The sequence below is a fragment of the Tachypleus tridentatus genome, chromosome 2 (genome assembly GCF_004210375.1).
Source record: "Tachypleus tridentatus isolate NWPU-2018 chromosome 2, ASM421037v1, whole genome shotgun sequence".
Classification (NCBI taxonomy): domain Eukaryota; kingdom Metazoa; phylum Arthropoda; class Merostomata; order Xiphosura; family Limulidae; genus Tachypleus; species Tachypleus tridentatus.
In genome coordinates this window covers 154,005,378-154,024,019 of record NC_134826.1, presented here as the reverse complement: position 1 = coordinate 154,024,019, position 18,642 = coordinate 154,005,378, and the positions used below count along the sequence as shown (strand labels likewise).

General features: G+C 35.2%; 1 protein-coding gene across 1 annotated transcript; it reads right to left on the bottom strand.

Annotated features, from left to right (window-relative positions):
* Positions 1–229: 229 nt before the first annotated feature.
* LOC143245396 (hepatic leukemia factor-like) lies at positions 230–18,637 on the bottom strand. Its single transcript, XM_076491690.1, is given in 5 exon segments — positions 230–1,068; positions 1,070–1,115; positions 1,118–1,324; positions 2,535–2,771; positions 18,181–18,637. Coding segments are annotated over 5 exon segments (798 nt in total). The 5' UTR covers positions 18,254–18,637; the 3' UTR covers positions 230–833.
* Between the last annotated feature and the right edge of the window lie 5 nt (positions 18,638–18,642).

The window sequence follows — 18,642 nt, the reverse complement described above, 5'->3', positions numbered from 1 at the left end:
AACAAAGTTATTTACACTTTTATCTTCTCATTAACATGTTGAACAAACAGATTTAAAGATATTTACACTTTTATCTTCTCATTAACATGTTGAACAAACAGATTTAAAGATATTTACACTTTTATCTTCTCATTAATATGTTGAACAAACAGATTTAAAGATATTTACACTTTTATCTTCTCATTAACATGTTGAACAAACAGATTTAAAGATATTTACACTTTTATCTTCTCATTAATATGTTGAACAAACAGATTTAACAAAGATATTTACACTTTTATCTTCTCATTAATATGTTGAACAAACAGATTTAACAAAGATATTTACACTTTTATCTTCTCATTAACATGTTGAACAAACAGATTTAAAGATATTTACACTTTTATCTTCTCATTAATATGTTGAACAAACAGATTTAACAAAGATATTTACACTTTTATCTTCTCATTAATATGTTGAACAAACAGATTTAACAAAGATATTTACACTTTTATCTTCTCATTAATATGTTGAACAAACAGATTTAACAAAGATATTTACACTTTTATCTTCTCATTAATATGTTGCAGATAGGAAGGAAAATACTTCTACCAACATGACTACGATCTGCCAGTATAACATATAAAGAGCTATATAGTTGCCAGGTTTAATGCTGCATCAAATACAATAGTTTTAATGTTAAGATGCTAGAAGAGGACAAGATATTTTGAAACAAGTATACTGATGAACCACTGTTATACTGATGAACCACTGTTATACTTATGAACCACTGTTATACTTATGAACCACTGTTATACTTTCTTTCCATTGTTATTAATCCCTAAACAAAAGAATTAAATCATTTCATACTTTTTTAAACATTCTAATAGCATCAGATTTTCATCTTTCAACCTGCTAACTTCTTCCTTCAGTGCTGCATTTTCCTTTTCTAAGAATGAAGCACGAAGAACAATCTGGTTTTCTTTTATTCTACGAGCTTCACGAGATCTTTTGGCAGCAACATTATTCTTGGAGCGCCGAGCCCAGTACCTTTCATCCTTTAAATCATTAGGCACTAAATGCTTTTGGATTTTTAAGCATTGGTTGTGGCCTTAGTTCCTCGTCAGAAAACTGTGTCGAGAAGGGTCAAAGTCACTTTGACCTGGAACAGGCACAAGTGCTAAATCTTTTGGGGAGAAGTTACAATCCAAATGAGAGGTGCAGTTTATTTGGACCACTGGAGAAGCTTGGGGTTCCTCCAGATGAGTTTCTTGATCTGATGATGAAGTTGGGTGATCTCCCCCATGACTCTCTTGGCACGAAGAAGTAGGTAATGTAAAACATTCTAAATCGATTATAAAAATTAAAATAGCAGATAAAATAATACATTACTTATCATATAACAAAACATTACTTATCATATTATAACACATTACTTATCTTATTACATTACTTATCATATTATACTACATTATTTATCATATTATAATACTTTACTTATCATCATATTATAAAACAACACAACAGATGTATGAAATAATACACTACTTATCATCATGTTTTATAACACAATAGATATATGAAATAATACATTACTTATCATCATGTTGTTTTATAACACAATAGATGATGTATGAAATAATACATTACTTATCATTATGTAATAAAACAACACAATAGATCATGTGTGAAATAATGCATTACCTATCATATTATAAACAAAACAGATGATGTACAAAATAATGCATTGATTATCATCATGATGTATGAAATAATACACTACTTATCATCATGTTTTATAACACAATAGATATATGAAATAATATATTACTTATCATCATGTTGTTTTATAACACAATAGATGATGTATGAAATAATACATTACTTATCATTATGTAATAAAACAACACAATAGATCATGTGTGAAATAATGCATTACCTATCATATTATAAACAAAACAGATGATGTACAAAATAATGCATTGATTATCATCATGTTATAAAACAACACAACAGATGATGTATGAAATAATGCATTACTTACGATATTAAACACAACAGATGATGTATGAAATAATACATTACTTCTGATATTATAAACTACACAATATATCATGCTTGAAATAATACATTACTTCTGATATTAAAAGAACAACACAATAGATCATGCTTGAAATAATAATTACTTCTGATATTAAAAGAACAACACAATAGATCATGCTTGAAATAATAATTACTTCTGATATTAAAAAAACAACACAATAGATCATGCTTGAAATAATACATTACTTCTGATTTTAAAATATAATTTTCAAACACTTTGATTTTAAGTTTCATTATTAGAATTGAATTTACTGGAATTATTTTAAAATGCCATTATATTTAACAAAGTGGTATGTGAAAAACTAATTAGAGAAGCATTTTTTTCACACACATACATCAATTGTTTATATTTAATTGAAAGTTAAACTAGATATTACGATGAACATAAAAAAAAACATATTGAGCATGTAAAGCTTATTTCTAATTCTCTGTCTTAATGTACACATACTCACTTGTTGGAAAACAAGAGTGACTTAAGTTACAGGAAGGGCTAGTTGCAGGACTTGAACTCTGAGAACTAGTTTTAACTGATAAGCTGGGTGGAATTCCGTTCTCCTGCAGAAATTCATCCAGGTCCATATACTCCAATTTAAAGTCTGAAAGTGTTTTGTCCCACAGTGTGGGACCCAAGAAAGCTGATGAACCAATGAATTCCAATTCATCATTATTTTCTTTCTTTTCAGATTTTCCTGAATTGAAAAATGTAAAGATATAATTGGTTCCAGATCTAAATGTTCATTATATTAGTTTCTTTAGTTAAGATATCTATTAATAGTTCCTAACCACTTTTATAACTTTTACAAAAAAGAGAAATATGGGCCTTAAGCCAATCTATTTGTCAGGTAGATAACAATATTATAAAAACACATGTGCCAATAAAATTGTGCACAAGTACAGAAGAGAGAAAATACATACTTATAGAAGATGTAAAAAATATGTGCAAGAGTGAAAAAATTGTGTACATGTGCACCTATCTAGAAAATATCTCTGTGTAACAGAATACTTACAAGATCTTTATTTGTTACTTAAAGCAAGTTTAAGGTCCAAAAAACATCATCCATCACTTTGATTTGATCAGAGGAAGGTTTGATGTCATGTGGCTTAAAATATTTAATGTTCTCCAAAGTTTTAGATCAATTTGCACCAGATATACAGAGAAAAAAGGATACAGTTAGAAATGATTTTTGACTCTATTAACAAGTAATCATTGCATTGTTTAGGCTGTTAACCAGCCATTTGGTTGAACTTTATGTTTGTAACAAAGTTGAAGAGATACTAAATTATCAAGGAAATAGAATTTCTTTTTCGGGTTCTTGATAACAGAAACTACTGCCATTCCTCATTTAGAAGTAAGCCAATGTTTTTCTAAGAGACAAATGTGCAAGTGTGTGTAAGAATAACTTTTGAATAAGAGAATTTATGTATTAAAGCACATCCTTTTAGCAAACATACAAATATATCAGCAACTTTAAGAATCAAATATGTGAACATATCTGTCTAAAATACATTTTAGAATACCTTTCTACTTTAGAAACTCATGCCTACAATTAAACTATCTATCTGTGTGTTAACATTTCTTTCTAAAAGACAAATGTGTCAAAATTCCAATAAAGAAGCCACTGGCACTTTATACAGTACTCTAACATCAAATTGCTATACAAGACTACAAGAACTGTCTTATACTTAAATTCAAAACTTCTATGAATAAACCCATAAACCAATTTACTCTTTTCATTGCAGCTAAATACTCTTGTTGTTTGGGTGTTTTTCAACACTTACAAGGATACCCAGTATTAAAAGTCACCTTCCACAATCAGGCCAATTCTTTAAGATTTTCAAGATAAGAATCAATTGAATTATTTCTCCAGAACCTTTTTACTAGAATTTCTTTTAAAAAAAACCCAGCCATATCATTAATACAAATAGGCAACTAAGGAACATCACTCACGTCCTCTGAATCACCAAAGTACTGTTATTCTTTTCTGTTTTCTGCCATTTTCTATGTACATCTTATTCTTCTATCAATCTCACAAACATCCTTAACACTAAATAGTCTTCTGTGGTAAACCTTATTAAAGCCTCGTAGAAAGTCAAGATGTACATTAATAATATGTATGGCTGAGGTCTCATTAATATTTTCTAACAAGCTGAGAGTCATGGCATACATCAAGAAGATTATTCACAACCAAGTGACCAAAGCCTAATTAAAAATCCTCAAACTGTTAGGCATGAAAAACATACTAAAAATAATGAATTGCAAACTTTGCAAATACATTACAACATTACCTCTAACACTTAACAACTAATATCAAACAAATATGCCACACTATAGTCTTCTCACATGATCTAAAACAACTGACAAGAAAATAATAGGCCACACTATTGTCTTCTCATATGATCTAAAGACTGTTTCCTTCAAATAAAAAAATGACTGTATCAGGAACCTCATGGTGCCTTAGGAGTCTTAAGATGAATTACTCCTCACATAATGTTTTTCAAAGTTTTAGGGTAACTGTCATCAATGCTAATAAAGGTTTTGAAGCTTTTAAAGAATAATTTATTTTTCGGTGAAAGGAATTTATGGAATCACTCCACCTCTGAAGATCAGTTTTAAATGTGCCATTTTAATCCAATAGTTAACCTTTGCTGTTTCTCTGTTTATGTTATTCACACAAAAAAACAATCACAGAAAAAAAAAAGTTTCCTCAGTTAGAAATTAACTGTATGTTTACATTAATTTTTCATTATTCACATATAAAGCACCAATTATGATGATTTTCTTTTTTTTTTTGTAAATGCATTGTGTTCAAAATTTGTTGTGATATTTAGATAACAACAAAATATGCTAACATATTTGTTCAGATGTGTTAGAAAGTTTATTTGGATCAAAAATATATACAAATGTCTCATGGCAGGTTGTATCAAGGAAACAATAAAATATGCAAATATGTTCATTCAGTAAATACATCAAAAAGGCTGTCTAAATTACAAATATCCCATATGGCAGACTGTATCTAAGTAACAGTGAAATATGCTAACATGCTCCTGCATGTTAGCTTATAAATAAGTAGAGAGGACAAGCCAAAACATAAAAGACCACTGTCTTAATACATAATGCAGATTAAAAACAATATGAGGAACATATCCAACATCTGCATAATGCCACTATGCTACTCTCAAATAAGTGGTAAGATGCATCATGCAGGAAAGAACAGGCCTCCATGGTCCACCAGCCTAGATGCTAGGAACTGTTAAGTTGCAAAGACTCTCATACTTCACTAGGAAAAACGGAGAAAGGAAGTAAAAATGCATTGGAGAGTTAAGAAGACCACATCATCAGAGAGAGTACAATGGGTGACTTCAAAACATTATTCTGAAAGGTAGATCTACCACATCGACAGAATTCATCAACCAACTCTGAGCAGCATTTAAAATTGTACATCAAGTCTGTGATAGGAAGAGTTTCAATGCCATGGTGCATCAAAGATGGGCAGCAATCTCATACCCTTGTTTCAAATGTGAAACAAGGGCATGAAGTACAGTCTTCATTCCAACCCAGACAATGACCTCCAAAAGAAGATGAAAATTGGTAGACAGGGATATGGTAAAGTAACAGATTTGTTAAAATCTGTGACACTAAAAATGTGACACTCAGGAAAAATGGAAGAATAAACCAGAATAATTAACTGGTCAATTCAACTTGTAAAGTAATGGGAGAGAGGTCCTAAGACATAAGGATTCTGTGGAATAATCAAATGGTTAGGGGAAGCCCTGAAGGAAGCAGTACAAGTGAGATACCACAGAAAAGCCTTGGACTGGACACAGGAAACAGTTAAAATCAGTCATAAATGTAGGAAAGGGTGTATAATAAAATAGTAGAAAAAGTAGAATTACTTTTCCTAGCAGTAAAAGTCTGGAGAAAAATGAATGGTGAGAAAAAAGGAGAACACAGGAATTATGGAACAACACATAGCAAGCATCAATCACAAAGATCTCACGTCACCATTAACCACAAGCCAATAATAATAGGAATAGGAATTTTAAGGAAAGAACATGAGGACAAAGGTATAAACAGAGAACAAGTGAGACACACACTGAGATTCCAGGAGAGACATAAGGCAGTGAGGAAGGAAACAGGAAAAGAAATAAAATAATGACAACACAAGAGACAGGAAGACTAAGACAAAGTCAACCAAGGAAATTGGCACTCCCATATAAAAGAGACAAGTTAAAAAAAGCAATCAACCATGATCGGAAAGGTTTTGACAGATGATACCATTAACAGAGTAACCAGCAGTAAAAAGTATACCATTTACACTGAAAAAATGACAAGGTTAGTTGGTTGGTTAATTTTGTGTTTTATGGCACAAAGCAGCTAGGCTTTCTGTGCCTAACATCCAGTAAAAGTTAAAAGTATATTCAGTAAAATTCATAAAAGAAAATTAAGGTAAAACAAAACAAAGTTTAAAAACAACATAAATAGCATAAAACCAACATTTACATCTAGTCTACAACGTCAAGAGAAAATCTACAGTAATTCAAATTATAAAGGACTTTCTGTAGCATAACTGTAATAATCAAAACTCGCCAGGAAGACAAACAGGTAAGTACAAAAAACACTACTGTCAGTCACCTGAAGTTGACCTTTCCAATCCTGGTTCAGAGTTATTTGACATTAAAGGTCATTTTCAAAAAGGAAAGTAATAAAAAGGTTTTAAATAAACGTGTAGCAAAATTATAATAACTCACCAGGATGACTAACAGATAGTTCAATCAGCAGCATTGATCACCTGAAGTTAGAATTTCCAGTCCTGGTTTTGAGTTATTTAATGTTATGTCCAGTTTCTAATTTCAAATCAAACTGTGATCTTTAAAAGGAAGCCACATTAAAAAAGTGTAATGTATAAATTAAAAAACTTAAATGGCATTAAAAAGATTAATGGCCTTTAAAAAACGAAAAACATTATCAAGGTGGATACTGTCACCATCACCAATAACACTGTCTAACCTTGGGACAGAACATGTTTAAAATGGTGCCATCGTTAAGAGTTGTAACAATGACAAGAAAGTAAAATGTGGCTAATTATGATCTGAGTGTTACACAAACTACACACTGGTGCATCACTTCCAAATAAAAGAAAATGATGAGTTAAAAAACTGTGACAATATGTAGTTTAGTTAGAACAACTTCCTCTTTCTGATCCTTATGGAAGCTAGACAGCCAAAGTCTAATATAGGATTTTATTTGGAAAAGCTTGTTTTCGTGTTGCTTACTCCAAGTCGACTCTCAGCTGGTAAAAAGCCGAGCCTTGAATAAAGAATCATAGTCCATGTATGGGACTAGAACAGCAGTGATAGTACTAGTGCAGATAGACTTAGCTGCAGTGTCGGCAAGCTCGTTCCTGCAAATACCAACATGACCCGGTATCCAAAAAACTGGAAAGAAATATGTTAAAGAGAGATGGGCCAGTTGGTTTTGAATATTGGTGAGAACAGTGTGAGCCAACATAAAGTGATTCCAGGGCAAGTAGAGAACTAAGTGAGTCAGTATAAATAGTGCAGTTTGAGTACTGCTTAGCTTCTATGTGATCCAGGGCAAGAGAAATAGCATACAGTTTAACAGCAAACATAGAAGCTGTAGAAAAGATTCTGTGCATAGCCACCAAACCACAACAAACCATGGTAGAGCCCACACAGTCACGTGATTTTGAACCATCTATATAAATTGGAATGGAAGGATGGTTCGAAAGATGTTCAGCAAATAACAGAAGTATTTCCAATCAGGAGTGTCTGATTTTCTCAGATGACTTAAAGATAGGTTACAATTGGAGACTGTAAGAAGCCATGGTGGGATGGGCTGACCAGTGAATACAGCAATGTTATCCAAAGACAGACCCAATTCATCCAACTTTGCCTGGATATGAAGGCAATAAGGAGCAATGGCAGACCGTCTGTTCTGAAAAAGCATGGCCCACTGAGGAAGGAAAACACAACCCAAGGTGGGATGCTTTGGTAAGGAACAAAGTTTCGAAGCATACAGTAAAGACAGTTGCAAACGGCAGAGGTGCAAAAAAGGTTCATGAGATTCTATGTGTAAAGCTCTAAACTGGGGAGGTGCAGAAAGCCCCAGTGTAGAGCTGAAGTCCTTGATGATGAATAGGATCTAGCATCTTTAAGGTTGATGATCTGGGAGAGCCATAGACCAGTGATCCATAGTCGAGTTTCAATTGAATAAGAGCACGATATATCTTTAGCACAGAACGTTGATCCACTCCCCATGTGGTAGAAAAGAGGACACGGAGAATAGTCAGTGCTCTTGTACAATTGACTTGTAGTTGCTTGATGTTTGGTATAAAGGTCAGCTTATGGTCAAAGATAAACTCCAAGAACTTTGTCTCAGAGACCACAGGCAGCACAACTTCACTGATACGGAGTTCAGGATCAGGATGAATAACCCATTGGCAGTAAAAGTGTATGCAAACAGGTTTAGAGAGAGAGAAGGTAGAGCCGTTTGCTGTGATCCACTTCAGTAAATAATTGAGGGCATTCTGTAGCTGCTGCTCAGTATACCTCATGTTCAACAACTGACATGAGATGTGAAAGTCGTCGAAATAGAGCCCGTTTGCAACAGCGAGAGGGAGTTGTTCAGTGATGGCATTAATTTTTATACTGAAAAGTGTGACACACATGATACAGTCCTGAGGGTCTCCAAGTTTCTGTAGAAAAGAATGGAAAAGTGTCGAATTCACAAGAACTTGGAATCTTCTGTTCATTAAAAATAATTTAATAAAAATGGGTAAATGGCCATGTAACCCATATATGTGGAGGTCTCACAAAATGCCATACCTCCATGTTGTATCATAAGCCTTCTCAATGTCAAAGAATATTGACACAAGATGTTGTTATTTGAGAAAGGCTTCTCTGAATGACGTTTCAAGTCGAATCAGGTGGTCCATGGTGGAGCACTGTCGTCGGAACCCACAATGGGTGGGCGAGAGAAGGTTGTTTGATTCAAAGAACCAAACAAGACAAGCATTAACCAGAGACAGCTCTTCAAAGCAATTGAACGGTAGTTTGAAAGAATCTTGGGATCCTTTCCAGGCTTAGAAAAAGGTAGGATATTAGCCTGGCACCAGACATCAGGAAGAACATTCTCCTGCCAGATCTGATTAAAAATAATGAGAAGAATAGCAAGAAAAGTAAGAGGTAGATGGCACAGCATGTCATAGTGTATATCATCAGGTCTTACCGATGTACTGCCAGTTTGAGTTCCACCAGTGTAAAGGGACGATAATAGTCACAGAGACAATCAGCTCAAAAGGAAAGAGATGGTTGCTCTGCCTGATTCTTGATGGCTAAGAAGATGGAAGAAAAAGCAGAAATGCTAGATACCTGGCAAAAGCTTTCACCTAGAGTATCGGTGATGCTCTGGGTATCAGCTACTTCCTGGCATCAGAGAGCAAGATAGAAAGAGACAAAATTATACTGCCTGCTGACCTTTCAAATATTGTCCCAAATGACTTTGGAATTGGTGGTAGAAGATATGCTGGTTGTGAACTGGAAAGCTATGAGGTTTGAGATTGTGGGATATCTCCAGCAAGTATCCCAGGCTTGTTTTTGAACCTTCCTTGCCATGTGGCAGGCAGGATTCCATCATGGACTAGGATATAGTAGAAAACGTGTCAAGGTTTTAGAAATACATTGAGCAGCTGCTTGTACAATACAGTCAGTTACTGCTGCCACACAGTCATCTATTGATGGCTTACAGATGATGGCAGGATCAAGTTCTGTGAGAGCAGTGAAAGAGGGCCAGTTTGCCTGATCCAGCTTCCATCATGGCACGCGGGTCTGGTGGCATCTCTCAAAATTATAGGAATATGGTCACTGCCTCATGGACTATTGTCAACCCTCTATGAAAAATAGGAAAATAATAAAGGGGAGCAAACTGAGAGATCAATAGCATTAAAGGACTGACTAGGTGCATGGAAATAAGTAGAAGAACCAATACTGATAAGAGAAAGGTTGTGAGAGCATATGCTCTGCATAGCAACCCCAACTATCAATATCAGCACTTCCCCAGAGGGGATGATGTCAATGAAAGTCCACCAGAATGAAAATGGGAGACAGCAACTGTTCAATGAGAGCATCAAGGTCTAATTGATCATATATCTCTCCAGACAAGTGGTAGAGAGAACAAACAGAAATGGTATGACCCAAGGAAACACAGATGGCTACAGCCTCCAAGGGTATGTCAAGTGGCAAGGACAAGGTGGGCACATGCTGATGAATCAACAGTGCCTCCCCTCCATGCACTCATCCATCACACAGCCTGTCATTTCTGTATAAAGAAAACCACCAAAAGGTGACTGTATTGGCAGATTTCAGAAATGTTTTTTGTAAGGAAAGACATACAGGATGGTAGGAAGCAATCAGTATTTTGATGTCATCCAGATTAGAACGTAAACCTCGACAGTTTCATTGTATCAGGATGGCCATTTTTATTTACATGTAGGTGAATTGGGTGGAGAATCCTTCTGTTTATGACCACATTATTTTCATTACTATCCTTATTTGACAGAGATCTATTGACCTCCATGAATCCTGGCCTGGGTCGATTGAGAAGATCTTTGCTGTTGGAAGGGGATTCCAGAGACTGAGGACATGAACGAATGATTGTTTTGCATCTTGGGGTGGGAGATGATGATGTATCCAAGGAAATGCCTGTACCTGGAATTAAAGGATGTGGATCTTTGGGTTTGGTGGAATGTATGTAAGGGACACAGATAGGTGTTGAAGTTGATTCATCAACTTTTTTAACCATGGAGATCCAAAGACTTTTCATTTGTTCAGAGAACAATTCTTTTGGAGGCACAGATTGTTTGCACTCCCACTGTAGTTTTGAAACAAAGTGCTGCAGCATACGTCCGAGATGAGGTGGCGGACAGCAATTTTCGAGCCTCAAGATAAGTAAAGTTATGTATCATTTTCAAATGCTGCACCTCCTTTTCTTCCAACCACTTAGGGCAAGAATGAAAGTAGGATATGTGAGAGCCATTGCAATTGATGCAATGAGGGTCTGAGTCACACTGATAGGCATCATGGTCCTTGCCACTGTAACAAGCACACATCAAGGAACCATGACATGATGTCTTCGAGTGACCGAACCATTAACACTGAAAACATCGGACAGGGTTTGGAATATATATCTGTATTCTGCAATTAAGATAACTTACCTTTATGGTGGCAGGCAGATATGGTGACGTAAATGTGAGAATGAGGACATTGGTCGGCACCATAATTCCATCTTTGCGAGTGGATATACATTTCACTGCAAAAAACTCCTTGGGTAGAGAAAGTAGTGAGACTCTCTGACTCTGGGATGTTCTTCAAATCCCTCTCAACAATAATTCCTCGTGATGAATTCCAAGTTGCATGAGATGTAACCTCAATTGGTATGTCTTCAATTACCTTTGAATGCAAGTGGAGTTCACAGTGTTGGGATGTAGATGTTTCTACCAATATGTCACAGATCGAATCTTCTTTACTGACTTTGGAGAGCCAGCAAGTCCCTCTCATCCCTTCTGAATGAAAAAGGGAGGCATTTGCCCTAAAGGTTTGTCTAAAAGTGAATGCAATATAAGAAAATGAGGTACAACGTGTGGTACAGATGGTGAGGATTGCTGCTCAGAATCTTCAAGACATGGTTGTTTACCTATAGACTGTTTTTTCACTATTTTATTAAGATTTTTAATTGGAATATCCATAATAAAGAGAGGGAAATTTCAGTGCCAACTGACCCAATCCACCTTGGAGCCCTATGAGGGGACACACTACAATGTCAAACAAGGACACTGCAGCAATGCCAGAGTTTTGTGAGCACTATACCCAAACACCAGCATCAGATATAATGTCCACAACACAGAACATCAAACACAGGTATTTGGTTGACCATAGCCTGAGTGGACCAGCCGGTTGACCCAAGGGGTCCACCCCAAGGTCGACTGTCTACAGGAATTCAAGGCCAAAGTGGAGTTAGGGTTGGACCCCTCAACCACCAGGATGCTCTCCTCCCCTTCACAGGTTACCACTCATTGCAAACACATGGGTGGATGTTTAGATCCCAGAGGAGGTAAACTAAAAGAACAAAACCTTCTCTGGGAGGTCCCCTCACCATGTTCAGGAATCCACACTGAGGGGATACGACAAGGAGGAAGGACGTACAGGCCAAGTGATCAATGAGGCAACACATCTGGATTCTCTGGCAAGGTACCAGACAACAGCCACACATGAAGCTGGAGGTTAGGAATGGATGGATAATGATATGCTAACAATCTTGTGATTGGTTACCCACTTGCCTAGTGATATAAGACATTACTGTGGAATTTTCAGAGTGGACAATCACTGAACCCCCAAACAACCAATAAAAAGTGAAGCAGAGTATGATGAACTACTAGCAACTCCAAGATGTTGATATGTAGGGACAATCTGGCCAGTGCCCAATGACTTGAAACTTCTTAAGTATGAAGATGTGCACCTAACCCAAAATGGAAGAATTTGTAAAAAGATGACAATCAGGTCAATGAAGTGGAAGAGAAACTTAATGTTAGTACTGGTCCAATCCAAACACCAAGCAAAATTGGCCTGAGTTGGGTAGGCTGGGTAATAGTAGATTCTAAAGGATCCTAGATGAGACTCCATTGGTCAAGAGGATGGAGGTGGGCCACAGAAACAGCAGGAGGAGCTTGGAATTAATGGGAAGCTAATGTGAATGAGGAATTATGCAGATGATTGGACTCAACTTGGACTACCAATGAGTTGAAAAAATCCCCAAATATCTCTTCACATAAAAAAGGTGCCATGTGCAAATTATGTAGAAAATTAGCAAATAAATTCACTTGAGAAAGAATGGAATCAAAACCTAGAAGGTTCTAAGAGCATATCAGCCACGTCTCAAGAACCAAGGCTAAAAAAAATAAGATATGCAATTATAGTAAACAGAAGACATTAAACATCATCTAAAACTCCTTCAGAAGACAAATTAATTGCCTGAGCCAGCAGTGCATAGTCAATAATGGATGCAGAATTTGAATAACATCAAGCTGATATGGAAAACTGAAGGTGGAAGAAATTACTGCTGCATTTGGGTTCAATCCCCACAATGTAGCGAGAGATTCTACATGTTGTGAATTAAGATAAGGGAAGAAAGATCTATGAAATACATAAGTATAATCTTTAGATGTACAAGGCAGATGAGGCATACTAACCCCTGACACTGAAGATGAACCCCAACATTAGGTGAGGGAGGGAACACTAAATATTGGCTCATAAATTCTTCAACAGGGAGTGCATGTTGAAAATCACAAGAAGCAGGAGATAAGGATATGACAGTACAAGCTTGATTAATTAACTCCACAAAAGGTGAAGGAGGTCTGGGTAAATTCCCCAGTACACTTGTGACTGGGAAGCATATTCAGAGGAGGGGGGAACACGTTTTCTAATTTCTTTTCCTCCCTGTCAGAACCCCTAAGAACAAGCATGACAAAACATTCCTGCTGTCATGTCCTCTGCCAATAAGTGAGTACTCAACATAGTAGTAACAGTTGGAAAATATGCAGCAGCCATAATAGCTGTGGCTTTTGTAACTACCCAAAACTGTAAGTGCAGAGTGACAATTCCAAATGTGAAGCAAAAAAGAAAAAGTAAAAAAGTTGGAAAAAAAGGTAACATTTCCCAATTAAAAAAATGTGAACTAAAAAAAATACAAACGTGGAGAGGACATTGGTTATGATAAGGGTTGTGTTGCATATCTATTGTTGGGCAGATACTACATAATCATTTACATGTGGATATGTAAAAGCAGGAAGTGAAAAGCTAGTGATGAGTATTACTAATCAAGAAAAGGTGTTTTGTAAGTGGAGGAAGGCAACTTTAACCATACCTACAGGAACCTCCACAAAATGATATTGAAGGTAATCTATCTCCACAAAATCCAATTCTAACTGCACCTACAATTATAGTTTAGTGACCTGATGTTGATCTTCCTCAAAATGCAACAGAGCTTCACAAATAAATTTTACATCTTTATCGTATTATGGGCAACCTTGTCAACTTTGATAAAATCACTACTTAAGAAAAAGGTTCATGAGACCTTGACTATCCCAGTAAGATAATCATTCTAACCTTCGAATTAATCTAGCAGTCATCCCAGAAAGTGTTTCAATAAACCAATACAAGGAGAATATACATGTACACAGTATTTCAAGTGAGGTCTAGCTATCATCTGTAAATGAAATATAATTATTTATTTGATTTATAATCAATGTCTATAAATTCACCCTAAAATTATATTATTTTAGTATTATCAACAGAGCACTGCCTCGATGGGTTGAGTAACATCTACCAATATGCGAAAACCTTTTAACTTCAGTCATGCTTTGAGTAGGTTCCCACATAAATTCATCATATGCTAGGAAACAGTCAGTGTGAAAAGTGTCAAAAGATAATTTTCAAGACTAATGTTGATAAAGACATTTCACAAGAGAGATTAAATAACACAGCCATGCAGAGAAATCAACATGGACAAAGTACGGAGAGATTTTGCCATCTAAAAGACAATTTTTGTTCTCTATATTATGAATTTAAAAAGTTAAAGATAGTTAAAGTTAGTACTCAGTACTAACTTTGTGAAGTTGACAACACTGAAGTCCAGGTAATCAGTACTAACATTTTGAGGTTGACAACACTGAAGTCCAGGTAATCAGTACTAACTTTGTGAGGTTGACAAGACTGAAGTCCAGGTAATCAGTACTAACTTTGTGAGGTTGACAAGACTGTGGTCCTGGTAATCAGTACTAACTGTGAGGTTGACAACACTGAAGTCCAGGTACTCAGTACTAACTTTGTGAGGTTGACAACACTGAAGTCCAGGTAATCAGTACTAACTTTGTGAGGTTGACAAGACTGAAGTCCAGGTAATCAGTACTAACTTTGTGAGGTTGACAAGACTGTGGTCCTGGTAATCAGTACTAACTGTGAGGTTGACAACACTGAAGTCCAGGTACTCAGTACTAACTTTGTGAGGTTGACAACACTGAAGTCCAGGTAATCAGTACTAACTTTGTGAGGTTGACAACACTGAAGTCCAGGTAATCAGTACTAACTTTGTGAGGTTGACAAGACTGAAGTCCAGGTAATCAGTACTAACTTTGTGAGGTTGACAAGACTGTGGTCCTGGTAATCAGTACTAACTGTGAGGTTGACAACACTGAAGTCCAGGTACTCAGTACTAACTTTGTGAGGTTGACAACACTGAAGTCCAGGTAATCAGTACTAACTTTGTGAGGTTGACAAGACTGAAGTCCAGGTAATCAGTACTAACTTTGTGAGGTTGACAAGACTGTGGTCCTGGTAATCAGTACTAACTGTGAGGTTGACAACACTGAAGTCCAGGTACTCAGTACTAACTTTGTGAGGTTGACAACACTGAAGTCCAGGTAATCAGTACTAACTTTGTGAGGTTGACAATACTGAAGTCCAGGTAATCAGTACTAACATTTTGAGGTTGACAAGCCTGGTCCTGGTAATCAGCACTAATGTTGTAATATTTACAAGATTGAAGCCCAAGTAACCAGTTGTAATATTATAAGGTATCAACCCTTGGCATGAGGAACTGGAGAGTAGGAAAACAATTGAGACAGAGGAGGAGGTTTTAGTAATATCTGACTCTTTGAGAAAGTATGTGGATATTATAGTCGGGTGGTTAACAACATTTCACCACCAAGAACCCATTTTATTAATTTATCTCCACAGACCACATTCTGTGTCCTTTTGTGTATTATTTTATTAAAGAAACTATTTTACAAACCCCCAGTTTTACTTTTATGGTCCCTATGTTGGGAATCACCGTAATAGTTTCTGTCCTAAATAGAGGAAAAAGAAATAAGATTAGCTATCCAGGGGAAGGAGTACAGGTTATAACTGACAGGGAAAATATATAATAAAGGAGCAAGCAATGATGCACTTTTCTGTGCATGTAGAAGCTATTGATGAGGGAAAAGGAGCCACTCAGTAAGTTGAAGGTGTTGATAATGATAAAGAACACGTTATAACTTAATTGTGTTGGGGACACTTACTAAGAACTAACTGTGGAGATGAAATTACAAGTAGGTCAGTAGGGCTTATGCTAGGCTTAGGTTTATATATAGGAAAGAGTAGATTTGCTAGTGTTGGACTTGAGGGAATGGTTCAGTGGAAGAAAAAAGCATTTTAGAATGGATGGTTTACATTCAGATATAGTATGAGCTGGCTTCTTTGTTAAGGCTGTTAACTCAACTGTAAGGGTAGATTTAAACTAAGACTAGACAGTAGTGAGGGTCAGGATATATCAAATGTAAGAAACAAATTAAGATGTAGAGAAAAGTGTAATATAGCAATGAGTACTGAAGTAGTTTTAAGGGTATGTTTGATTATAGAATTATACAACTGGAGGACAAGTATAGATTTGGGCAAGGTAGAAGCCATATTCAGCTAAGACAATTTTATTTTTTTAAATAGGGTGGTTGGCCTATGGAATGGGTTGCTTCCAAATGTTGTGGAAGCACTCAATTTGAGTTAAGTTTAAACAAAAGCTTTACAGATATATGAATGATAATGACTGGTTTCAATTTCCATTTTTAATAGTTTTAGTTTGAACAATTTAGTGCAGTGTTAAATTTTTGTTGTTTTGTGTTATGGTTGTTCACAATCCAGAACAGTTGCAGTATTTGAAGTTTTTATTTTTAATGTTGTAAATTTATTTAAGGTAGCACATACCCTTTACACGGCATTATATAGACCCTGACTTTTTTATCAGGAAAAACATCTTCATAGTACACTTTTTGTATGAAAATATATTGAAATAGGTACAGACATATTCTGGTACAAGTTTTGTAACACTACCACTGTGGCTAATTTTTGTATTATAAAAATAAAGAAATAAAAAAAGAAACATCTTGTGTTACTAGAGAATTATTAAAAGACAATGTTTTATAGTTAAAGTAGACCAGATTTTTAATAATTTTAACAATATATTTAAATAAACCCATTATAACAAGAAAAATATGAAATACTAACACATCTCTCTATATATTTATTTGTATATGCACAATACCATGAAATCTAAAATGAAAATCCATTACTACAGAGCACTAGTTTTTATGGAAACAAATGTTGACAATGAAATCCAACTTTTACTAGTGAAATTCCTGAATCTTGTGTCCCATTATAACTCTTCAGCCACCACTCACTCACCCCAACCTTTACCCATACACCCCTTTTGCTCTTAATTTTAGTTTATACCCATTTGGATTTAGGATCAGCCACTCAGATAACTTGTATTAACCAAAAGTGTTTACTTAAGAAAGAAAGCTACTAATGAATGAATAAAGATCTCATTAAATAAAGATCATTAAATAAAATTTATCCTATAAAGGATAAAACTATGCAAGATTGTAACATAACCTGAAACTTGCAAAATTTTGTTTACCTTTTACTGCTTAATACCAATAATGACAACAAACTAAAAATGAGACTAGCCATTATTGTATTGCAATTTTATGTTGAATGGATTAGCTTTACCTTTTTGAATATCTGGTGAATACTGGCGTGAGTTAACCTCTGCATTGGTGTTGTTAGTTTATTTTTCGGTTTTGGTTGAAAGTTGTGAATTAGAAGCGCTTTATTTTTCCTTAACAAAGTTAATGTTCATTTATTACAACTTACAGTAAAAGCATTTACGAAGCAAGTTGTAATGATGTAGTAGCAAAACGTTAAGCCTACCTATTGCTAAGCTTAATATTGTCGCTGTATTTGATTTTAAATTAATAATAATATGCAATATGGACTACTAGTAGTAATAGTATTATACATACGTACCCAACTTAAGTTAGTCTACTTATATTTATAACAATAATACAATTCAATTCACAATTAAACCATTCTTATGAAAATTAGATCACACAGTCATGTAGAATATTTTTAAACAATAGAATGGATAGAAGAAAACCACTTAACAACGTAAGACCCAAACCAATGGTATTTATTTTAGTACTAATAAATTACCTTCTGAAATCTCTAGTTCGTAATTTTCCAGCATTGAACGAAGCGTCATCCCAACGCAGTTTTCGGTATTCATATTTTTGCATATGCTACAGTTATTTTATTAGACAACGGATATCTAATAATATCGGAAAGTAAAATCCCATAACAGTTACATTTAGTTATATACCACACTTCTCAGTCATAAACAAACTTAAGTCTTATTGGCCACCAAAGAATATAACTTCATAGCTATTGAAAGCTATCCATCAAATGCAGGAGAATGCAAAATAAATAAACCCTTTCAGTTTATTCAGCTATCACTATAGTTATGTCACTGGTTATCTACTTTGAAACAATCAACATTTTCTTAATTTCTACTTGCCATGCTTCCATAAATCTGAAGAACTAATATGAAAGAGGTGGGGCGAAGTGTAACAGCTTGTATCACGTGCATACAAGCCACTCTCTCTGTTTTTTTACTAC